Source organism: Ammospiza caudacuta, chromosome 17, assembly GCF_027887145.1.
Source record: "Ammospiza caudacuta isolate bAmmCau1 chromosome 17, bAmmCau1.pri, whole genome shotgun sequence".
Taxonomy (NCBI): Eukaryota; Metazoa; Chordata; class Aves; order Passeriformes; family Passerellidae; genus Ammospiza; species Ammospiza caudacuta.
The window spans coordinates 8,347,855-8,373,858 of NC_080609.1; the positions used below are offsets into that span (position 1 = coordinate 8,347,855).

General features: G+C 41.0%; 1 protein-coding gene across 1 annotated transcript in view; it reads right to left on the reverse strand.

The window, feature by feature from the left end:
- SHISA9 (shisa family member 9) overlaps positions 1 to 25,485 on the reverse strand; it is a 175,845-nt gene extending 150,360 nt beyond the window's left edge. The window contains 6 exon segments of the mRNA XM_058816300.1: positions 16,403 to 16,530; positions 23,619 to 24,232; positions 24,235 to 24,343; positions 24,345 to 24,634; positions 24,637 to 24,862; positions 25,112 to 25,485. Coding sequence (XP_058672283.1) covers positions 16,403 to 16,530; positions 23,619 to 24,232; positions 24,235 to 24,343; positions 24,345 to 24,634; positions 24,637 to 24,862; positions 25,112 to 25,485 — 1,741 coding nt within the window.
- Between the last annotated feature and the right edge of the window lie 519 nt (positions 25,486 to 26,004).

Genomic DNA, 26,004 nt, shown 5'->3' on the forward strand with positions numbered 1-26,004 from the left:
CTTTTCATACAGTCAGATTTTATTCCTGATTTTTGAATCAACAATGCTAAGTAAGCTGATTTCTTCAGTGAATCACATAAAAAATTACTAAATTAGCCCTGGAAATTATTTTAAGTGTTAAAAATATTATAATACTCCTATTTGAACCTTTATGGATATTGGAAAACTTAAAGTTCCCCCCCTTCTCACCCTGAAATAAACTCCTGATTAGTAGCAATTCCTAATTTTTTCAACGTGTTTATTTTAGTAACTGTGTTAACCTGGAGTTGCAAGGAAACTAGAAAGTGTTCTCCAGTCAGCAGCTGTGACTGTGGCAGACTGCCAGGATGTTGTGACCTCTAGAAATCCTTAAGGTTTTGATCAGCATTTCCTCATCCCCAGTATTCTGTTGTTTCTGGTTTAAATTACATCTCAGCATCTCCAGAGGAGGTGATGATGCTAATGTGAGTGATACAACAGATTGTTACAAGCATCCTTGGATTATGAGATGGGAATATCTTGACTTTCTAACCAATGATAGTGTTTATTTTATTATAGCTCTGAAATTATTATAGCATTATGCTGATACACATTACACTGCTGCACATCAGACATATTCTTTTAAGATACAGTGAATGGAATTTAAAGACTGTCAAAGGCAAGGAAAGACAATACCTGACTGTCCCTGGTTTTGTATCAGGATGAGAATGCTGTTTTAACCTTCACTTTGTGTTGCACTAAATCCTAAAATCAGAAGATACAATTTTCTTGACTTTTCTGTGCCTGCAGAGTTAATAGTTCCCACAAATAAAAAGCATTGTAAATAATGGGTGAAAAATCCTGCTGCTGCTGCTAAAATACATTTGTTTGCTTGAAAATGTGCAATGAGTTCATCTAGGGCCTCTTGTGATTGTAGCTGCAGAACATGACAGAAAATTTATTTCTCAGAAGGCATTTTTTGTTCATATATTCATAAAAAGGTTTTTTCCCCGCTAACACTTTAAGGCAAGTTGATAACAAGACAAGGATTGCTTCCATAGCTGAGGAAAAATCCTCCAATGTCAGTGCTGCACTGAGAATGCAACGTGCTATGCATGTTACACATTGCACAGCACATGTGGGGATATAGATCAATGTATGTAAACTGTGGCAGCTCAAACACACTTTGTGTGTGAGTGCCTAAATTCAGAAATGTGAAGTGGAATGTCATATTCCTGTAAAACACATATAGACTTGAAGGTATCCTGAAGTGATCAGAACATTAAAGTATGTAAGAAAACACAATTATTTGTTTAAAACCCCCATATTTGTTATTCTAAGTCAACAAGCACAACTTCAAGCTCTCAAAAATTCATAACACTTTTTCAGCTAGAGTTGGTGTTGAAGCTGAGACAAACATATGCTGTCTTTTCCCATATCACCTTTATGGATCCTTATGCTGCAATGACATTTTAATAGGAAGTTGTTTTCTTCCATGCATTTATATGTGTTTTCATTGTTTTTTAAATTAATGGTGACCTCCAAAAAAGTATGATTTTTTTTTCTGTAAATTGCAGAGCATTACATAAATTTATATATAGGTGGTCACTTCCAGAACCCAGTGTCAGGTATTAACTATTTCATTTCACCTCTTCTGACAGTATTTCTCTAGAATACTTGCCTTGTCACCAAAACTGTGGCATATCTTCATTACAATTGTCAGGCATGGGCAGAATCACAAACATGAAGGCAAAAAAAGCTTTGATGGGCAAGAAGGAGACTGGGGGAGAGTGCACTGAAACAATGGAATCATCCACAAGATACTCTGTGGGGTGTGGAGAATGAGATTTTGCCTGGCCTGCTGACTCAGTCATTAAGTTGTTATTACACTGTGTGCATGATGACACTGGTTTTCAGGCTTATTTCTGCTTACTCATTTTCTGATATTATTGAACTGTGGCTTAAAAAGAAAAATATAACATAGTTATTATCCTAACCTCTGCTGAATGAGTTAAGTTAATACAAGGTCAAAATCCAGTCCAGGTAATTTTACCAATGTGGATAATGAGTGTTCTGCAGATACAGCTCTGTTCTGAAAGTTCAGTGGGCATTGCAGGCTGCTCCACGTGCATCACAATACCTAGCTCTGAAATTTTGAATTCTTTTTTAGAAAACAATCTCTGGAATGTCTTAAATAGAACAGACTCTCTCCATGTGCCTTCTGACATCTTCTTTATGAAACGTGGTTGTTCATTGTCATCTTCCTTTGACAGCTTCTCTCATCTCCTATGTTCAATACATCCGCTCTGAGCAATTTACCTTTTCATCCGGAATTTCTTTATGTTAAGGCTGTGCTGATCCTCATTCCTGAACTGGATCTGCCAGGCTGGCTGATATTGGATCCTGCAGTTTGCCAACCCTCGTTTGCTGTGACTGCTGGTGATAGCAGAGCACAGCACTTCAGGCAGCAGTGGCAGCAGCAATCTATGCACGCCAGTTGTAGATATCGGAACATAAATATGATAATGCTGGACCACAGCCAGCTCTGCTCTGGCTTCTGCAACACTGTTCCACAATATGAAGCACAAAGATAATCTGATGCTCAGAGGCATTCAGCTTGCAGGCAAGCAGGCTGGAAAAAAGCTCAGGTTTGCTTCAATGGCCACAGCTCCAGCTGTGAGGCCTCGTCATTTCTTATATGGAGGGGGTGTCAGGAACTGGTTCAGCACGAGAATGATGTCCATGTTTTAGTCCTGTGCATGATGTAAAAAAGCTCTCCATGACTTAATCAGGGGATAGCTGGTGAGAAGAACAGTTAGGAGCTTTCACTGATAGCAAATCCACAGGACAGAGCAAGCAGTCTGTGTGCTGCTCACAGTTATCTCACACAGGTCAAGTCTAGGGAAATCCATGGCTGCAAGTTACTGTGACTGACAACAGTTCAAAAGGATTCTTCAGATGATGGAGAATTGATCCTGACATCCTGACTGCCAGGAATCAGCCATGCATGTGATATTGGACTATGACATGCATATGGTCTAGTTTTAATTTCCTGGGGTGATAATTTAGATTAAATTATTCCTCTTCTGTTAATTCCTTGCAAGCTGATAAGAGTTGTAAGGATCTATATGAGAAGATTTTTCCTAAAGTTACCAGCTCATGGTCACCAGCTTGCAGAGTGCACTGATTTCAAACTCTAAATAAGCTACAGGTATATGGGGGAAGTTAATACATTTCTACCTACAGAGATTTCCCATGGGGAAATATGCACTTAGGACTTTGCCCTTTGTAATTTGCTAGTTTGCCTCAGGTTGCTTTACACCTTTGCATCCTTGAAGCTGTGCTGTACCTTCCTTCCCAAGAGTGTCACAAGCCATAAAAAGGAGGATTAATGCAGCTTTTGAACTCCATTAACTATTGCGAGAATTTTCCACTTGGAAGCTTCTAGCACACACTTAATATCATGTAAAGTAGAAATAAGAATAATTAGCAGCTAATAAACCATCTGCCAAGTTTTGAGCTTGTATTTTCCTCCATGATCTGACCTTCTGACATATCCTGACTTCTTCCAGACTTTCCTGGACAATTAATTTAGACACTACAAAGCAGGCAGACGTGTTCCTGAGAAGTTAGTTCTTTGATCCACAGAAAAGGATGTACCATAGATTATCCTATCCTTCTTTTCTTGTTTTCCTGGCATTCCCAGACTTTGATGACTAGATCTCTCTGTTTGATGATTACAGACTCTCAGAGCAGCATCTCAATACTTATGTGATTTATGGATCCAAACTTTGTGCTAACAATGCCCTGTAGCATTTTATTGTGCTCACTAAATAACTCGAGGTTTATTGTTCTTAAAAGAGAACAAGGGTAATGCAATTTTTATTTTGTCTAGCTGTCTGTTACTCCCTCCAGTCACTTTTTATTCCTTTGCCCTTTTTGGTGTTATTGAGATCTCAAGGATGAGATGTTTCTGCAGCTGTTAGGAAAACAAATGGCTGAATGGAGACAAAAGGCTGAACCACAATCTTTACAGTTGTTTGCTTGCTAATCAGTCAGGATATGTAGCCCAGGATGGGCAGCTCTGAAAAAATCAGAGATTATTCCCTGGCCAAACAAAATCAAGGAACACAGGAGAGACTTGGGATACTGCATGTGGGTTATTGAGATGCAGAAGGGAGAGGCACAATCCCCCCTCCTCCTGATGAACAGACACAAGAGGTGGTAAAGAGGAAAGGGAAACTTTAGTGTTATTCCAGTGGACAATTTCAGCAGAGTAAAGCACTAAGTTACAGAGACCAGATTTTCATGGACCACTTGTCTTCCTTTCTAAAAACGTTTGGGTGATTTTGACACTTATAAAATCTGAAAATCTCTCCTTATGCATAGGGCAGATAGGTGATTCACACTTTGCAGCATAGCTCTAGTTCTGTGTCTCTGGTTCCAGAAACATCTTCATCTCCCTATGTTTGTAGTAATGATGGAAAAGGTATCACCTAGGAAATAAAGTGTAGCTTGCAAATAAATATTTCAAAGCAGATTTTCACAAGGAAATGTTAATGGCTCTAAAATGCTAGACTATGACAATACAAGGTCATCATATTACAAAGTGATACACACATACATTTGTGTGTGTTTGAAAGGAACCCTGCAACACTGCTGCTCTTTACTGTAATTTTGTTACTCTGAGAGGAAAGAAACAATATATTTGCATAAAGTTATTTAGATCTCATTATGAGAGGCATAGGATCACAGAAAAAAATTAGCTAATTATTAGATTAGTGCATGAAGTTATTAATGTAATGAACAAACTGTAGAAAGAGACAGCTTAATAGTATAAATTGTAGTTTATATGCTTATCCTCTGTATCTGCTAAAATTTGGACATTTTCAAAGTATAAACAATTTTGCTTTTAATATTCTTAACAATTCAGAAGTTTTTGGTATTTATTACTGGTTTTGCTACAAACAATTTTAGCCAGACTTAGTGCCTGGTCTATCAGCACACTAATACCTTTGCATGGATAAGGTAAAATTTGAGCTTACTGACTTTGATGCAAAAACCTGTAGACACAAGATTAATCCCAGAAACATAGTAAAGAGATGGCTTTATAAGTGAATTTTGCAATTATAGGTCTTAAAGAAACCTTTATTCTAGTTAAACATTTTGGAATAAATCCTCTGCTAATATCGTATCCCTTCTGATTTTCTATGGATTCTTGAAGATCTTTTCTGGAGTTAATTGTGTCTGAAAGAAATTATTCCTTTTCACAGACCTCTTTTCTTAAGTGGAGGCCCTTTAGCAAGGAGGAAAAACAAGAATCCAAGAAAAATAAGTGTAAAAATTGTGGGGAAGAGATTATTAATCATTACTGCAAATAATTTTACTTTAAAAATCCTTAAAGGAGTTCATTTAACTAAGTAAAGCATTTAATGACAATTTCAGTACTGAGCTATGACTAGAAACTTGAAACTATTCTAACCAAAGTGGTGGCCAGGTTTGTTTTTCAGAAATTATAAGGAGTGTTTCCTCATAAAACCAATGGCTGTTCAGAAATTAACTTGAAACTTTACCAAGAATCTGGATTACTCTAGGAGGAATGCAGTTTTCCAACCTTAGAGCTTTGAAAAAATGAGAAATAATTTAAACCACTCTTATAAATGCAAATTATATTCTTTAAACTAGAGTTAGTCATTTGATGAGGTAGAGAAAAAAAAACACATTTCTTTTTTGGAAGCTTTTTATAAAATACCATCTCATTCTTTTTAACACAATATTCCTCCATTAATTTGCTTCTGAAGGTATGAGCACATTGTTTCACATGGCCAAACCCCCCATGGCAGAGCAGCAGAACCAGTCAGGCTGGTCTGGGCCAACACTCCATGGCAAAGGTGCTCGCTTGGACCCCTCAGTACTTGGAGAGGCCTCTGTGAAACAAATCCACAGTGCTCAGTGCACACAACATCCCAGAAAAATTTCCTTCCATTTATATAAGGGAAAACTGCCACCTGTGATTCTGTTTTGTGCCAGGGTTCAGTGGTTGGGGATTCAGTATCAGCACAAACTCTCCAAGTTCTGCCCACTGGGGGTGACAGCAGCTGTGCTGCCAAAGGGCACGAGCATCAAAGGGGAGCACAAGTTCCCTTGCCCCTGTGTGCACATGACTTTTTCCTCTTATGCAGATTTCCAAATTTCCCTCAAATCAGAACAAAAAGGAAAAGCCTCCTGGCTTCTCAAAACACTTCTTGGGTGGGTCCAATTTAGTAAATTATTTTGAAGTCTTCACTGCACTTTTCCTAACTAGCTTCTATTACTCTTGCCTTTTCCAACACTGAACTGTTTAAGCTGTGTTGTGGGGGTTTTTTCGGCTTGTTTGTTTTTTTTGTTTTGTTAGGGTTTTTTGCAAAGCTGTAAGATAAACTTCCTGCATATCCCTTTATCTCTCTCCTTACTCCACATTAACAACAAAACCACAATTCCCCTCAGTAAAGAATGTATGAGGTCCTGAGTGACTTGTAGTGCCCCTGGGTGTAAAATCCTTGAGCCATTAAAGAGGATGAGAGCTTTACTAGGACTTTTGACCAATCAGAATTTCATCTAATTGGCATAAACTGGCCATTACTCTAAGCACTGCCAAAATCCTGGTTTTGTTGCAAGGCTCAGAGTCTGTTCCTACTCCCACATGAGAGTGACACCCACAGCCACTCTGTACTCCAGGGCTGGAATGGCTGGTGTGCAGTGCCCTGCTGACAAATGAAACACTGCAGGCATTTGCTGCACTCAGTGCTGTGGCATTCCCTGCACTCTGTGCTGTGGCATTCCCTGCACTCTGTGCTGTGGCATTCCCTGCACTCTGTGCTGTGGCATTCCCTGCACTCTGTGCTGTGGCACTCCCTGCACTCTGTGCTGTGGCATTCCCTGCACTCTCTGTGCTGTGGCATTCCCTGCACTCTGTGCTGTGGCATTTGCTGCACTCAGTACTGTGGCATTTGCTGCACTCTGTGCTGTGGCATTCCCTGCTCTCTCTGTGCTGTGGCATTCCCTGCACTCTGTGCTGTGGCATTCCCTGCACTCTCTGTGCTGTGGCATTCCCTGCACTCTGTGCTGTGGCACTCCCTGCACTCTGTGCTGTGGCATTCCCTGCACTCTGTGCTGTGGCATTCCCTGCTCTCTCTGTGCTGTGGCATTTGCTGCACTCAGTGCTGTGGCATTCCCTGCACTCCCTGTGCTGTGGCATTCCCTGCTCTCTCTGTGCTGTGGCATTCCCTGCACTCTGTGCTGTGGCATTCCCTGCTCTCTCTGTGCTGTGGCATTCCCTGCACTCTGTGCTGTGGCATTCCCTGCACTCTCTGTGCTGTGGCATTCCCTGCACTCCCTGTGCTGTGGCATTTGCTGCACTCTGTGCTGTGGCATTCCCTGCACTCTGTGCTGTGGCATTCCCTGCACTCCCTGTGCTGTGGCATTCCCTGCACTCTGTGCTGTGGCATTCCCTGCACTCTGTGCTGTGGCATTCCCTGCACTCCCTGTGCTGTGGCATTCCCTGCACTCCCTGTGCTGTGGCACTCCCTGCTCTCTCTGTGCTGTGGCATTCCCTGCTGTTCTGGCCAGAACTGCTACCTGCAGGGCCCCTGGAACAATCCCACCCAGCACCATCAAACAGAGTTTGCAGTCACAGAGGAGCAGCAGGGACAGCAATAGGAAGTACAGGGTTCTGCATGTGTAGAGAATGGGTTCAAAAGTGATCAGATTAGCTCTTGAGAAGCAAGGGTCTACATGGCAAAGGCTGGGGATTTTTTTCTCTTGGCTGGTGCTCTGGAGTGTAAAGAGTGAACTAACACAATGAAAACAAACTTTTCAGGGCAAAAACTGCTCTGCTTTTGAGAGTTTATTGTGGACGCTTCCAGTTTAACAAGTGCTAACTCAAATAATGTCCTTTGTTCTATTAAACTCTCTTATGTATTCTCCTTTGTATATGCTCTTGGCTGTGCATAGATAGCTATTGATCAAATGTGCATTTCCTCTAATTGACAATGAGTGAATGGTAAATGGCAATTAGATTCTTTTGGATTATGTTGCAAATTCATTATGGATTCAGAAGTGTAGTTATAGCCTTAAGCTTGGGTGAACAGACATGTTGCTTAAGTGGATGAGCTGAAACCAAAATTATGTTACTGAAGGAATCTTGAAAGCTATTTAGATGTGATAACTAAAAATTCAAGATTAAACTCAAATCCACATAGTAATCATCTGGGAATGATTATCAATGCAGTTTTGTAGCATGGTTCCAGAGATTTTTTTCCAACTTTTTTTCTATTATAAAAAATCAACAAAAAAAAGTTAGTTCATAAATATTCAACACACTTAGTTCCCTTCTTGACTTTATCATATGATAATAAAACTGGAATCAGAGCCAATATGTACATTTCAAGGAAATTTATAATGTAAAGCAGAGAACATAGAACAAAGTACAAAAATCATTTATGATTGAAACTGTGGATTGAAGTTGGGGCAAGTCTCCCCCTGAGTAGCATCCTACAATTGCCTCATGTTGGGATTTGTATTCATAAGCTTTTTAATGTATGCAGCCAACCTCTTATTCTTTATTGTGTAACCACTGCCCTGATTCTGGTTGGGAAAGTTGGGATGACTGAAAAATTAGGAAGAAATTGATTTTACAGAATGTTAAATTTCTGATGAGGGCATTTTAGCATCTAAAATAGTTTCAAAGTTTTGCACAGCCAAAATTATAAAAAGTTATCGTTATAGCTGTGAATATATTAGTTTAATGCTTGTACCTGCATATGCAGACAGAATGGATCCATTTGAGATTTTACATTTTTGTCATTTTTGTTACCAATCTATGAGTTTTGAGACAAAATATGAGGGTGGGAGTTCAAGGATTTAGAGAGATGATTAAGCACTAAGTCAACAGTTAAAAAACATGTTGTCTTGGCATGAAAAGGACAAGCATAGTTTGTGTGAGGGCAAACCAACAATGAAAGCAAAAGGTAGTTTTTGTTTGCCTTTTAGTGAGGTTATTCTTACCACATTAAAAAAAAAAGGTGTCTCAGTCTATCCTTTTGATGAGCACAAATCTGGCAGAATGCAACCATAAAAAGGTTGTGTTGATGGTTTGGGTTTTTTTCAAAACATTATTCCTACCAGTTTGGCAGTGTTTTCTGTCCTAGTTTTTGACATCAAGAATCCAGGTGACTTGAAAGATAACAATGGACATGAAGCACTGATGATGGATATTGCTGACAGTTTTTGTTAGTAGTGGGAATATTGGTACTGGAAGTTATTCAACAAGGAAAATATTATTATTTGGTGTGCCTGTCCGATGACAAAATACAATTTTAGCTACTAAATTCAGTAGTATATAATAGGAATAGCACCTCATTAATCAAAATTCTTGAGTAAAATTTAGATTGCAAAGCAAAAGTGAAATCACAAAGAAAACACATCACTGTTTTCCAAAGATATTGAACTTTTCATTTTGTAGATGATAAATATGTCCCTGCACCATCAGGCAACACCTCAAAGTACAACTCTGCACCCCAATGACAGCAGAATGAGTCTCATCCTTCAGGTGTGTTATTGAAGTCTGCTGCTGTGTGACTCAAAGCTGCTATATAATAGTCTACTACAGCAATGCTCTCTCCTGTCATACCAATACTTTTATTTTGTTAAATAATCATTCTGCCTTTTAACTGCAGTATAAAATGCAAAAATATATTCTTGGTATTTTTTATTACCATAATGTTAATTCTTGCACTAAAGGATAATGTCAGTGACTGACTGTATTTCTCCCAAATACCTTTTACAGTGATGAATATGTTTATTAAGATATGTCAAATGGTTTCTCTGAATTAAAAGCTGAATAGAAGTAAATGATAGGATGCAAGGCAGTAATCCAATCTCATTGTTCTTATTGTACCATAAATGAAGAAAGATAGAGCAAAAACTTCACTGTGCAGTTCTAATGGAAATCCTTATAAGCAGCAGAGCTTAGGAAGACCTACCCAATACAACTCAAACCTAAAATTTCCCCAGGATCCATAATAGTCTCACAGAGTTTCCAATAAAATCTAACAAAAATATTTGAGACCAAAGAAGAGGCCTCCTGAACATATGGAATGACATTAAGTTCAGTTTGATTTGATTACAAACCAAATTCCTCAGTCTTCTTCATGCAAAATTTTGTGTTTACTATTGCTTTTGCTTTTCATTTTTTTCATTTGCCAGATTAAGCAAACAGGATGATTCCAAAGGCATGGAATTAACTCTTTGGTAGGAGCAATGCCAGAGTTCTGACATAGTACACTCGGTGAAGACTGGTGTAGTTACAAATAAATAGATATTGTGTATGATGTATAGTTACATTTTCAGAATCATCCTGGTTTTTAAAAAATTTAATTTATGAAATCTACCAAAAGTCAATGACAAATGAGATATTTCATTTGTTTTCCTTTTTCTTTTCCTAAACAACCCCAGAATCTCTCATTCTCAGGTTGTAATTAACTTCCTTGAAAATATTCATTGGTGTTTCAAGAAGTTTCAGAGCATCTTCTCATAAATCAGCATCATGCATCTGAATTAAAATTTGAATGTAAATCAGAAATGTTTTATATTAATGATTGTGAGGCTAAACACAGATTCAGAACTGATTAAACATTACTATCTTCCAGTGACTGAGTTGCAAGAGGAATGCATTTTCAGACTCTACATTTCCCATACATATGGAAAATTTGGTTTCCAGCATGGAAGCTCTGGATATCTGGAATGCACTGCTAGAGCTGTAGTTATGTTTTAAAAATTCTATCATTAATTTGCTAATGCTTTGAAATTGTAGCAAGATTTCAGTTTAAGTCAGTATATAGAAATTAATTTAAAGGTTTAAAAAAGTCTCAGGATAGCTGTGACAAAGCAGTTTGCAGCTTCTAACCTCAAACAGAACTTATATTTAAATCTACAATATTTCTTTTGACATGGCTGGTGATAGTAGTGTGGGCTTTTACTAGGATGATTAGTGTGTAAAATGTATCATTTAAATTGGACTTTGTCCTCTTAGCTGTACATTACAGTCAGAATGCCATAAGCAGCTCTCTCCCAGAGTTAACTGAAAGCTAAACTTGTGTTTAGCTCAGGAATTTAATCTAAATTATCAGATTCCTTTAAAGTGTTTCCTGTATGGACCACAGAAACCCCAGTAAAATGAGTTTTTGCACACTGGCAGTGAAGAATAAGGCTTTAAATGTAAGCAAGTTCCCAGTATTGCTGACTCCAGTCCCTCTGTCACTGCAGACTCTGGTGCACCAAGGACACCCTCCAGTTAAGCTGGCCAGTTCATTCTCCCTCATTCTTCACTGTCTTGGAGCACTCCATCAGCAATACTTCTTCACTCCTTCTGTCAATCTGCTCAAACCATCTTTTTCTTGGCTGAAAACTTCTTAGTGTTGTTCATCTTTCTACTCCTAGAACATGGCCCTGTCTACACAGCTCAACTTCTGAGTCTCTTGTCCTTCCAAGTGAGCAGATTAACAGCTGGTTAAAGTTTATGAAGGAAATAGTGCAACTCCTCTGGGACATGCACCCATGCACAAAGCCAGCTCCAAATAAGAATTTCATTGTAATCAAACAACCCAGCCACCAAAGAAGCCCAACAATGTTATTTGCTCAGTCCTTTGCATTTTGCAGCCCTCTGTCCACACAAGAAGTTTGGTGGAGTTTCAGGGCCCCTGTGACCAAAAGCACAACATTACAATAATGCTGCACATCCTCCACAACCACTTCAGAATCATGCAATGAATTGTCCAACAGTTATTGTGTAAGCAAATTAGTTCTCATGTTTCACATGCTCCATGAGCTTTACATATGGAACAGGACTTCTCTGTACTGAAGTTTCTTAGTAAACCTCCCTGCTTATTTCCAGTGACCAACAGCAGGAATTACATTTAGGCAATGCAAGACAATGAATCATCTCATTTAAACATGTTATGTATGTTAAACATAAAAATAATTAATTTGCCAAAGACAACAAAAAAAAAGCTTATTCACTAGTGATGAAAGACTGAAAATATTCTTGTGAATTCTATTTTCACAGTGTCAAGCTAGTGACAGTTCCTGCCACAGGAAAACACAGGCTGAGCTTCTATGTGCAGGAATGGGGAGAAGAACAGGGATATGCAATACAGAATTTTTATTGTAATGTAAAAGGACTTCAAAAAATACTCTCCTATTTAAATGCCTACTGCCTCAACACAGAAATAAAGAAAAAATAAAAGTTAACTTATCATAAGGCACCAGTTATAGAGATAGCATAGCTTTGTTTTCAACATTAGCATTTGTTGTTAGTCAGTATCCAGGACAACTGACAATCAAATGCAGCAGCAAACACAACACTGAATATATTTTTTAAAAGGTCATTTTAATCACATGTGCTGCAAATTTTTAGCTAGTGTTAAAGCTGGCCATTTGAAACAGTGCAACATTTCCTCCTTTGAATCATGTGTTTAAAATCCACTTTTTTAAATTCAAAAGAAAGAAATAATTCATACATGTCAAACTAAATAAGAGCATTTTTCATCTTAAAAAGCTCCTTGATCGATAATTGACTTTCTTTTAAAATCACCTTTATCGTGGGAGCCTGCATAAATTGTTTAAATTTACTAGTGCAAGGCTGGTTCTTGGGAAATAGTAACAGAGCTTTTACTGATGATTAGGGAAAGTGACTGTGAATTGCACCAACTGAAGGATTTTTTCACTCTGCTATCACAGATCATGAATCAGAAATAATAGCAGTAATCACGTTTCAGAAATGAGGATGTAGCTATGAAGCCTCCTAACTCCCACTCCATCAGTGTTATAATCCCAACAAGTTAAATAAATCCCTTACTTCTAACACAATAAGTTGAAAAAGAAAAAAAAAAACATGAAGAGAAAAGAGTACCTTGAGTGCTGCTGCTTTAAGATTCCTTAAAGTCAGAGATGAACATAACAAGTCAAATTCTACAGAAAGGTTTGCTTTTAGTTTGATGTTTTTATCATAACTTTTTAACTTTATTTTATTTAACATCCCATGTTAGAAGAATTGAATGCTACACTTTTTGATAGGTATGTGCTGCTTGTTTACAAAGTACCCCACATTCTAATGTGTATGAATGAAGGAGATAAAAGAAAAGCAGTCCTAAGGAAAGCACAGTACTGAAAGAAAATTAGGACAACAACAACTAAAGACAAACTAGCTTTTACTAAAAATCATCTAGGTTGTCTGGATTCACATGAGCAAAGAAAAACCTGTGTTTTTTGGGAACCTCCAAAATTTCTGTTCTTTTTTGAATCTCAAAAAGAAGGGACAAGAAACTGAGTAAACTGCAGGACTCTGAGAAGAGCTTTTGGCCTTCCACTGGCCTGCAAGCTCTGGCAAATAGCTGCAGGCATCAGAGAAAACCCTCTGGTAACCAAGAGCCCAGAGACAGAAACACACTCATTTTCAGGGTCAGGGATCATGTGAAGTTTGTCATTTTGACAAAAGAGTTTCCCTTCACAAAACACTTTCAGAATGTATTGGCAACATCAGCAAAATGTTTTCAAGAGGACAGGAAAGAGCAAATTAACATTCAAATTAGAACATTTTTAATAATGTTTGGCCTTCAACAGCTTGTCTGAAAGACACAGTAAGGAAGGGATATGCAATGACTAAGAAATTCCTCCTGCCCAATTCATATTTATGGATCAATATGAAAAGTATATCAGCCTCAAATATTTAAGTCTCATTATGAAATGGCAAGTAGATAAAAAGTGGTAACTTAGAAAACTTTAAAAATGGAAATTAAAGTTTATGATGCAATAATTTTACACAATTTAATTTTCTGTGTGTAAGTAAAAACTATGAAAGCTGTGATTCACTCTGGTTTATTTGCCTATTTAAAAGTACCCCAAAAAAGCCTGTCACTTTTCCAGCATTGGTAGTAGGTAATGTTCACTGCCAAACTTTCTGTCTGTAATATCCACTCTTGCAGTGTTTCAGAACTTCACACTAAGATACTGACCTTGGAAAATTTGTCTTAATAATTCTCTCTTTATAGAAAGATTTTTTTTCCCTGCACTATAAATGCACATTTTCAACAGATTTCAATCATTTGTGATGTTCTGGCTAATTCAAGTAGGTCATTTAATCATGTTTTACATCAGTTTATGAGAATAGAATGGCAACAAATACAGAACAATCCACCTGCTATGAAGGAAATATATGAAATATTGGTTATAGCATGCCTTGAGTAATTTCACCACTTGAAGCTTTGCACTTAACAATCTAAAATTATTGATTTTATGCATAATGTTGATTAAAGACTGAAGCAATTACCATCAGAGCTACTGGCTTCTGAGGTTTCCTTCTGTAGCAAGAATGCCTGAGATGTGTAAGAAGCATTGTTGGGACTGCCCCTATACATCACCCAAAGGCTTAGGACAGATCCAAAGTAGCAGCAGTGCTTCTGTGCTGTAAATTGCAGTGGTGCAAGAGCTGCCTCACATAGAATTCTCCCCTCTGTGCCAGAGGGCTGTATTCTGTGTGAGACAGAGGTGCTATGGCTGTCTGGGGTCAGCATCAACCAACATCCCACTAAATGTGTGGTTTTTTCCTTCTTTGATGCAATACCTGTGTGTCTCTGAGCTGTGTTTATATGCAAGAGTTCCTAGAATCAGGGCTTAAATCTGAATTCAAATCTGAGAAACAATGAGTTTAAAGCCTTGCTGTGTTATGTTGTATGTTGTAGTATATACTAAGAGTTTTAAGCAAAATATCTCAGTGTGATCATCACAAAAATCGAGATAAAATCAATGCAGCAAGAACCTCTTCACCTTCTGACTCCTTCATTAACTGGGATTCTGAATAAACACTTCACATTTGAGACAAACTAATGGACCCAAAGTCCATTACTATTTGGTACGATTCCTGAAACATGGTCTCATGAAGGATCAGTTATCAGTGGGTGATACACAGAGCACAGAGATGCAGTGCACATTCCCATCCTCATTAACCCTTCACAGTCCAGCTGCAGGGTGTCAGAGCCCCTCTGACAGGGAGCAGCTCAGGCTCCCCTCCAGAAGTGGTGTTTTTACTCAGCTGGGGTGTGTGGGTGTGTGCTTCCCTCTGCACTGCACATCTGCAGAGCCCCAGGTGGAAGCTGGAGAGCAGGGCAGACAGATGAGCTGTCACATGATGAGGTGTCACATCTCCCTTCACTGAAAGGCACAGCTTTAATTCTCTCCCATTTCTCTGCAGGGATGCAGATAAGGAATGGCCATCAGCCTTTCCCACAAAGCAGGCACCAGGAGTGCAGGCACCACACAGAGCTGCTTTCTTCCATTGTCTTTACACCCTTCCACCAAAAAAGCACCAATAACTGCACAATGCAGTCCAAATAAAACTCCAAATATAAGCAAACCTTCTTTCTATAGTTAAGGAAAAGATGACTGCACATACTTCAAATGTTTCAAAATGTAAACACCAATGCAGTAAAAGTATATTTGCAGTAAAATGCACATCAACACTGATCTACAGCAGAGAATAAAGCCACCCACTACCTACCCATCTAAACTTTCCTGAATGATACCTTTTTATTTTATAAATACATTGAACTTGGTTTAGTAATTATATCCATAATTTAAGTATATATATATATAAAAAGATATGGCTGAATATAAATTACATAAATAAGTATTCAAATTAAATTTTCAGTGGCACTGTTTATCACAAGAGGAATATGTATCTGTGCATGAGAAAGATCCGTGTTATGCTGTATTATAAGTTGTCTACAACTTGAAATGTCACCATATCTCACCTGAAGCTCCAAGGTGCACTTTTTTCTTGCCTTCAGTAACATAAACATATAATAGCAGATACAGATAAAAACATTATGTAAAAATTAAAGTAATAATCTTCTCATCTTTCCCTTGAGAAAATGAAAACCACATACAACTTGATGCTATCCAGGGAAGTATTTAATTACTGTACTAGTGGATATGATCTAACAGCCTAATGAGACCACTTTGCTACTGGCTGTTACAGCCCTATGAAATGTATTCTTAAATTCAGCTGTAACCACAACAATTGGTATTTTCATGTAACAAAACACAGAATAAGGCAAAGGCTGAAGAGCTGAGCAAAAACAACAGGTAGAAGAAGACAAAGATACAAAACCAAGAAACTAATTAAAACTAAATAGAGTAACTAATTTTCCTATTCAAAATTTATTTATTTCACTGTTGCACTAATGTGCATTAGGAAACTACATTTTTCTGATTCTGAGAAAATGAGTATTTCTAATTTGCAAGAACCCATGTACTGTTGATCCTCATTTGACATTCAGCAATATTAGTTTCATAATGCTCTTTTCAATGCCAGCATTCCAGCTACTGACAAAGTGAAACTGTAACTTACGTAGGTTGTTTGGAGCAGGTCTGGTCTCCATGTTCTCATAATGCTGCACGTGCACTACAATGTTTAGATCTCTCTCCATGTGATCTGTTGTACAAGGACCTTGAGGTCGCATAACATCAGCAAGAGCCCTGAAATCCAAACAAAACCAGAATGAATCTGCAAAATCTGTTAGACATGAACAATATGTTCCAAGATCTATTTCAGTTTGTGATGCAGTGGATCCTAATGTCTGCTGGAGAAACCAGCTCCCTTCACAGCAAATGCATTGTGTTCACACCTAAGGCTCTTTTTAGGTTGTCTTACTGACAACCTAAAGTTGCTAGAACTAAAACACACAAACACATTAAGTTGTTTAGGTATCTTGGCTTTGGAGGAACATAATTTAAGCTCCTTGAGCCTTGCAGAATTCTGTCACTGCATGTGCTCAGTAACATTTATTGCCATCCTGGTTAAGGTGAGCACCTCAGCACCTAACCCATGGCTACACCTTTCACAAATTGCTTATTTTCACACTTAGATTACCAATTTCAAAGGAAATTCTCACATGTGCATTTGTAATTAGCACACTCAACACAGTGGTCTTCACAGTTTTCATTCAAAAATGTCACTCAAGTTGAAAAGTCATATAACTTCTATGCAGAAATCCAGTAAGCAGGGATTTAAGGATTTCTCATCCAGATGGGGAGATCAAAAAGGTCTTTTTCTAACTTCTGTGAGTGTCCTAGTCTTTAACATAGAGCAAAGCTTGCATAGGAACACTCCCTGCTCCTTTGAAGGCAGTTTGGAAACAGGATGAAAGCTTTGTGCTGGCACAGAGGGAGTAAGCAGAAGGTTCCTGAGTTAGGCCTGGCCCAGGGTGGTGCTGCCTGGGGGCTGCCCTGCAGGGCTGCAGGCAGTCAGACAGACAGACAGAGCAGTCCTGCTCTGGGGACTGTGTAAGGACCAGTTCCACTGCCCAGTGTCCTGCTGGGTGTCAGAGCATCCTTAGGCACAGAGACAAACACACACACCTGGATCAGCCCTGTGGAGCCACAAGTACTGACCAGGTTTGGAGCTCTGAAACTCCCAGCATGGCAACACCTAACTGTGCCTGTGAGACTGTGCTACTTTGCCAGAGTTCCATAGGAGCAGGGTTAGTCCTTACCTGTGCGCCAGAGCTACCTGCTGAATCACTGAACCACTGTGCTCTAGGAAATAATTGGCCCACCTGCAGAAGCTGTTGCCTTAGGCAAAGGAAAGCTTTGGATTGCAGTATGTGTTACCAGGGTCTTCAGTGCAAATCTTTTCTATTCAGATCAATGCACAATGGACCATTATTTACCTCCTTTTTGTTTTATTGTTTTTAATTTTTACACCTCTTGAGCAATTTTTAAGGGTGTGGACACATTTTCTGGGCACTATGCCCAGTTTAGTTTAATTTTCTACAGAATTATATATAGTGTCCCAGATACTGCATCAAGAAATACTGGCTTATAAACTAATATATAAATAAATGAAAAATAAGTACATTCCTTGGTGAAAGCCATGGCAAGTGCCATCTAGCTCCTCCACTGTACTTCTGTGACATTATGATTTCTCAATCAAGCAGCCCTATACTTTTAATTATTAAAAAGTAGCTTCCCCTAAGTTACAGAGAGAAATCCTGAGCTGGATTTTGCTTTCAGATTGCTGCAACATTGCTTGGGTACACAGCTGAACAATGCTGATGTTTTCTTGTGTTTATGACTAACATTATGTTATTAAGATATTAGATAGAGTTGTGATCAACATGTTAGAGAATACTCTGTTGATCCTGGAAAAGGTCAGAAGACAGTAACCACATGATTAATGGTATCAGAGTAATGCTCCCATTTGAAGCAGTGCTTAGACTGCAGAAATAGCAGAGCTGGCCTACATAGCAGAATAATAAAAATTCAACAGAAGAAATCTCACAAAGACATATAGAAATGATGAAAAAGGAAAGCATTATATTGAAAAAACAATTTAAAATAAGTGGGGACCAAAATCATTAATATCTAGTCAATTAATGCAAATATCTCTCTATACAGAGGAAATTATTGACATCACTATTAATTCTAATTCCAGAGGCAGGTGAACACATTTCTGGGAAGGGAAACAAAAAGTAAATGGAAGTTCCTAACTCCAGTGTGGGAGTCAAAACTGTGAGATTTAACCCCACTTTGTGAGAGTGGGTTTTCAGAAATCCTTTCCTCATTGCTCTTAGTCTGATGGTAAATATTGTTTGCTGTAGACTTTAAATAACACCCTGTATGATGGCAGATGAACTACTGCCTGTCTATTTTCTACCAGTTCAGGGCAGCTTTTTTCAAATGGTTTTCAAGGAATTACCTGTCCAATTCCTCCTTCTGTATTAAGAAAAGATTAACTACTCACCATCAAGTTCTGGTTTTAATAACACAGCACCCGTGCTGTGTTAGCCAAACTTGTACAATAATCTCAGGGCAGAATAGCTCCTATAACTGAGAGCATGTCCTTATTCTCCACTGATGTCAGAGAGAGTTAAAAATGTGTAGCAGTTTCAGTATCTCTGAAGTACAAAGGAAATGCTGTACCTGCATTTTGTTCTTTTAGGGATTTGCCCATATAATGAAATGGATAAAGGGAGGCTTGTTCCCCAGTACATGACAAAATCCTTGAACAGATGTTTGCTTTGAAAAATTCCACATAGGCCAGGAGACTTTTAAAATACCTTCATGCATTTGTCTACCTAAATATAGTCATATAGATTTTGTTCATTATCTGAAGAAATTGTTATAGTCAGTCCCATTGAAAAGTTAAGCTTCTCACAGACTGTCTTTACCTACACCTATTTACCCACTGGATGATTTTTTAAGGAAATGCAAAGTGCAAGATAATCTTCTCATCAGGAAGCAGAATCATTAAGACCTGTGCAGGGATATTGACTGTAGTATTACAAAAGTGGAGAAGTGTTACCTATGTAAGAGTTCATGGCCAAGAGTTATCCAAGTATCACAAAACTTCAGCATTTCTCTTGCCATAAGATTTTTCTTTTTGGATATGTAATACTGGTTTGGGGTGTTATAAAGCATGTGGAGCCAGGCATTTCCCTTAAGGGTACAAGCTGAAAGAAGCTGAAACACAGAGGTTAATTCATGAAAGGTCACTTGTCATATTTTGCCTCCAAAACTGGGTCAAAACCCATAAGGGAAATAATTTGACACATTGGATTCAGGATTTTGGCAGGTCAGGCCATTTTTGGCCCCAACTACATGTCTTTGAAATGATCAATAAAAGACTTCAGTCCTGAGCTCAGCACTGGGCACTTTCTTCCTTGTAAAGGAATAAGGAAGAGCTCAGATGGTTCACAATATTTGTAAGACTGTAACTGTCAGAGGCACTGTTTTAAAAACCAGGAGTTACAGCATAAGAGCATAATTGTAAACATTTTCCTTTCAGTTCTTGGTTTGTTTGCACATTCTCCACATGGATTAAGGAAGAAGACAAAGGTGCAGTTGTATTTACAGAATAATCTCCTCCATGCAACATAGGTAAAGCTTTTTTATTTTCTATTCATTTTTGAGAGAGAATTCTCCACTTGAACTGATGGAGCCTGGCAGGCCCACTGGTGTAGTCTCAAGCAGCAAGAACGTGCTGCCCTCACATGCCTAACAAAGCTCCTGGGCTGCTTCAGCAGGCAGATCAAATCTGTGTCCTCTCATGCACAACACTGCCACGTTCCCTCCCTCTGCCACAGCTCCCTCCTACACCAGCTGATTTCCTTATTCTCAGAAACAGGAGGGGAAAGGAACAGCTACTCTGGGTACTACTATTACTGCTTAGTCTTGGGCACTGTAGCTGAAGGGAATACTCATCTCCTTTTAACATCAAGGAACACATTTTAAAATAAGGAGGAATAAAACATGTGGGGTCTAAAATGAAATTCACCATGCAGAGTTAAATCTGTACTCCCCTCTCCATGTTCATCTTCCAGATTTACACTTCTGTGTGAACAGAAAGAAAATGTCAACAGTGCCATACCTGGCCTGTTTCCCCAAAACAAAAGAAGTAACAAGCCCTTTCTCTCTAAGAAAGGACAAGTCTTGACTTTTTTTTCTAAAGGGACTCACCCAAAAGAGATTTCTTCCTATGGATTTTTTTTTTCACTGATTAAATACATATCCACAATGCTTTTTTCATTTTCAAATATATCAGGAAAATCAGTGAAGTTAATGGAGTGTTCTCGGTTTGTTTTAGTATAGTAGTAAACAAAATTTAATGAAAGGCACCTGTATGGAAACTATGCTCAGTTAATAAAGAAAGCTTTCTTTATTAACATTGTACCACTCTTACACACACCAGTGTCTTACTTCAATAGCAGATCTACTGACTGCAAGATGAAGTAATGCAAGAAATTAAAAAGTGTGGCACAGTTTTGCTTCCTATTTAGAAGTCAACGTTCTTATTCCCATGTGTTAGGTCTCTGTTCATATTTTGAAATATTTTTAGTAAATCAAAAATGGAAATGTATCCTTTACACAAGTTATACTCAGTTCATTTTTCTTAAAAAATCAGCCCCCATTAAAAAAAAAAAAAAACAGTTTCCATTCTGCATTGTCTTTTTTGATAAGCAGTACTATCCCTTTCCTAGGTGAATTTGTTCATAGAAATGGACTCAAATTTTTCATGTAGCCATTGGCTAGGCAAGGGAAAGGACACAATCTTAGCTAAGGAAATAGATGACAAATCATTCTCTGTGTGTTTCTTGCTGCCAGCCAAAATGGAGTAACACTTATTGCTTTTGCTTTGGCCTACCTAACACCCTCGATGCATTAAACTTCTGCTTATTAGTAAGGTTCAGTACAGGAAAAAAAAACGTAGGAGGTGTTCTTTTTTGTTTTGTTTTTCTGATGTTGTAGTGATGAATATTATAAAAGAAGGTGACTATGAACACAGCCTACATATTATATCAATTGTTGGTACTATTAACTGTTTGAACAGATAAATTATTTTTAAGCATTGCAGCCTTTTTTGAGAATATTAGCAGTGTAAAATGAGCTAGAATGAAATATTTTAGTTAAGCACTCACTTGAGGACTAAGAGGTTAGTTCAATTCTTCACTCAATGAATATATTTATAGATTGCCAAAGGGATTTACAAATCTAATTCCTTTTCAAATTAATGTTAAACCTACCCCACAACTGGAATAAGAGACAACTTATTAAAAAAAAAAAGCTATAGATCTTCTTTTTCAGAACATGACTAGCTATTATGTGTACTGAGTGGGTGAGTGTTTTGCCATGTGATCATGACTTTCCAAGTTTCTATCTAATCCTGCCTTGAACAGTTTCATGTACAGGATCACAGACGCTGTTGAGCAATCAAGGTAACAGACGACCTTTGCTAAGATCCACTTCAGAAACCTAATCTTTATGCACACATGACTCAAGGATATGAGAATGATTTTCCAATCCCCCATAATTCTACTTCCATAAACTCAGACAGAATATCCTTTCAGAATGCTTCACACCTGTACTTTACATAGCAAATATTTCCATTCACAGAAGCAGGACCTTTGTAAGCCAGAATTTGCAGGGATGGCTATAACTTCACTCTGTTCTGGGCTTTGTGAATGTTACCAGCACTCTTTTTTTGCCTGCACAAAGATCCTATAGAGAGAGACTGAAGCAAGGGAGAGCTTTTTGCAAATAAGCTCTGTGGATTAAAATTTAAAAAAAAAAATGGGACCCATGTATTGTTTTTCTCAATTTATATTAAAATGTCTAAAGGATTATCATACCTTCCTCGACAAAAACCATCTTTGCTGAAGTGTCACTGACACACGCTGTTGACTAAAATTTCTGCAATGTGCTTTTCCCCTCAGTAGTAAAGCATATCCATATCAGCCAGTTTATAAATAGCAAATAATAGCTCATGGACTGGTGATGCATTTCAGGAGTATTTCTGTGACTTTCTCTGTTCATTACAAAATAAGCAGTTAATCAAAAAGTCATGCAGAAACTTCAGTAAAAATGAGGCTCCAGGTGTTGAGTTGATCTCTTGGACTGTCTTTCAAAGGATGACTCTTCATCTAAGCCTTAAAGATTGTGGACTACACCATCAGCAGTTGGGGCAAGAGGAAGTTTTGTGCAACACTGCACGTCCAGTAGAAGGTATCCTTTCATTGCATTTCATCACTGAAGTTGCCCAATATGCTGGGATCTATTTAGACTCTTTAATGGATCTGTTTGCCTTTTTTAATGCCTTTCCCCCATCTGCTTTACTTTCATGTGCCTGGGATTAGCATAAAGAATCAGACAGGCTGCAAACTTGACAAATGTGTTATGCCTTGATTTTGAACTGCTGCGACAATCTGGTTTTGGAATATGTTGTTAAAGACACTGGGCTCTGTCCCGAGTTGCCCACCTGCCTATCCACCACTAGGCAGCCAGGATCTGGAGTAGATGGTACACAGCATTCCTAACTCTAGGTGGGGGAGGTTCTCTTTGATGTAACTCAGCCATTACACCCTGGAGACAGTTAGAACACACACATGCATGGATGAGGCAAGATTTTCATATTCCATTTTTTACCTCTCAACAGTAACTGAAAAAAATTTAAGAAATTCTACAATAGCTTTTCCTTTTTGTGTCTTCCTCTTCCCTTCCACCCTGACTCATTTTCACAGCTTAGAAATTTTACAAATAGCTCACACACTTGCAAGGGCTGGAGGAGTAGGGAAGGTCCTGCCAAAACCATTTTGCAGCTGGAGAGGGAGGGTGAGATGGCATTTGTTTACATCCTTCTGTTGAGAAGTAAAAACATTTTCCAATCTTTGAAACTGTTGGAAGAGGGAACACATCAGGCTTTCTATAATTCAGTGTTGCTGGTTTCAGAATTTGTTTCTCTATTTATGCACAGTATATCTGGGAACACTTGCTGGATCTTGTTAGGGAGAGGGTCGGGCACTGCAGATAAAAATGAACTACTGTCTGTGCAGACTCCACAATTATCCCTCACCTTCCTCAGTATGCATGTTCTGTGGTAACCCGGGCTGGGGGCACCACAGGAGCTCTGCTCAGCAAAGTTGGTCTCTCTCGGTCGCCTTGCAGGGGAATGCAGCCTGCCTGGCAGGAGCTGTTTGTTTGGCAGGGACACATGGGCTCCTCTCTCCTCTCTAGGGGCTGGGCAGAAGCCAGGGGGGAAGGGGACCCTGCTGCCTGGCACTCAGCCTTACCTGGACATGTGCTCCCGCTGGGGTCTGTGTGCCTTCTCCAGCCCTAGTTTGGTGAAGATCCCCACCAGCACCATGACTGCTACAACCCCACAGATGATGTAGACAATAAGGTTGGTTTTATCCCGGGTAGGGTCATGCAGAGGGTCGTCTATGCGGGAAGGAGGCTTCCCAGTGTTCATCCACAACGGCGTCTCATAGTTTGTGCAGGTGCTTTGATCCAGCCTTGTCTTCTTGAACTTGCAGCAAAACCTGAAGCCACAAGTGCCACAGCAGAAGATGAACTCCCCCGAGCTGCAGTTAAAGGGGGGGTCCCACTGCCCCATCACGTCAAAGTAGCCCCTGCAGAAGTCTGGGGTGGGAGGTGGCTCGGAGGGGTCTATCTGCTCCCCGAGGCTGGAGTGGTTTCCTCCCGAGAGCACCACAAAGCTCCCCAGCTGCTGGCCAGCTTTCTCCTGAGCCCGACACACCAGCGTGAGAAGGTCTGCCACCAAGTAGCCGAAGAGCAGCCGAATAAAGCCTTCCATTCTGCCTCCCAGCCCCGGCTCAGCGATGCTGCTGCCGCCGCCGCTCGAGCTGCTGGATGCTGCGCTGCGCCAGGAGCTGAACATAAAGGGGCTCCGTCAGGAGCCGGGCGTCCGCTCAGCCCGCGCTCGCCTCCAGCACCACGGACAGCCCCGAACGGGCCGGGCAGGGTCCGCAGCCCCCGCGCAGGGTCCGCAGCCCGGCCCCGCTCCGCTCCGGAGCAGCGAGCGCGCGGCACTTGTGGAGCGGAGTGCGCGTGAGAGGGAGCGCGGGAGGAGGAGGAGGAGAAGGAGGAGGAGGAGGAGGAAGAGGAGGACCGAGGGGTGGAGGTGGCGGCGGCGTGCGGGGCACCGCGCCGGGCTGGCAGAGGGGCGTGGAGGGGCCGCCAAGCGGGAGGGCTGAGGCGAGGGCGCTGCAGGGGCGGGAGGAGGAGAAGGGCGAGCGAGGAGCCTCCCCGCGCAGCCTGGTGCCAGCGCGGGCCGCCGGGGGCACCCACCCTCCGCTCCCCCGCGGAGCCCGGCGCGCTCTCTCGCACAACTCCCTCAGACACCCGCCGAACCCCGCCCGCGGCCGGGCTGCCAGGGCAGGGCGCGGGAGGCTGGACGGACCCGCCGCGGCATCCAGCCACGGGGAAAGGAGATGCGCCGTGGCGGGCGGGCGAGCGAGCGCGCGCGGTGCCAGCGGGGAGAGCCCAGCCCGTCCTCTGAGGCGGCCGCGGGAAGCTGCGTGCCAGAGACGGGGCTGCCCGCTCGCCTGTGCCCCCTGGCAGCCCCGCTGAGGGGCCGGCGACTTCTCCCTTTCTCTCTCCCTTTCTCCCTCCCCCTCTCTCTCTTCCTCCCTTCCAGCCCCTCTGTGGGGCTCTCCGTCCTCGCATCAGCCCCGCCGCAGAACCAACCCCCGCCTCGCCCCCCTCACCCGCTCCCCGCCATCCCTTACATAAGAGACCTCCCGTCCCGGCGGGCGCTCCCCACAGGTGCGGCTCCAAAAGCGCGGGAGCGGCTCCTCGTCCCCCGCCTCCCTCAGCCCGCCTCACGCCGAGCGGGGTAGGGGGCAGCCGGCCCGGGCTGGGCTGCGCTGGGCGAACGTGGGGCAGCTCCGCGGCAGGAGAGCTCCTCTGCCGATAAGTAGAGCGCTCCTTCTCCCGGGAACACCTCTCCGAGCGCTCTCCGGAGACGCACTCACCTGCGAGGCCAAGGCAGGTGCCGCGGGCGGAGCGGCGCCCATGGGGCCGCACCTCCGCTAAGGCCGGGCGGGAGCGGGCGCTGCCCCGGCCCCGGCGTGCCGAGCACAGGTACGGCGGTGCTCGCAGTGCATGCTGCCGAGCGGGGCTTTGTCTGCTAAACATGAGCTGCTCCTGCACATCATTTATTTAAAAATCTCCTTATAGTGTCAGTTGATTCCAGAGGGCACGGTGAAGCAGCGGGTTGTTTGCGAGATACAGAATTGAAATAACTTCCCCCAAACAGAGAACTGACTCTGGGTAAGACTTTTTAGTGATTCGCTCTCCATCGCTGTTACTTAACTCTCTCATCTCTGTCGTTTGGTTCGGCGGTAACCTGTGCAAGTAGCAATAATATTATCCTGAATACTATGCTGCCACCAAATGTAGGAAATAAGCCCACTATGGCGTGATTTAACAGTGTGGGCTGGTGCTGAAAGCCGCTTCCCTTTTCCTGCCTTGCCGTGGCCTCCAGGGCTGCCCTTGGCTCCGGGGAACGCTGCTGTGCCGGGGCTCTGCCGTGCCGGGCTGCCCTCCCTCTCCCTCTGCATCCCCGGCGCTCTTCAGGAACTTGGGCCAAGTCCGTGTGGAGTTGTCACGCAGTAAATAAATGGAAAGGTGAGGCAGAGGACAAAGCAGACGTCT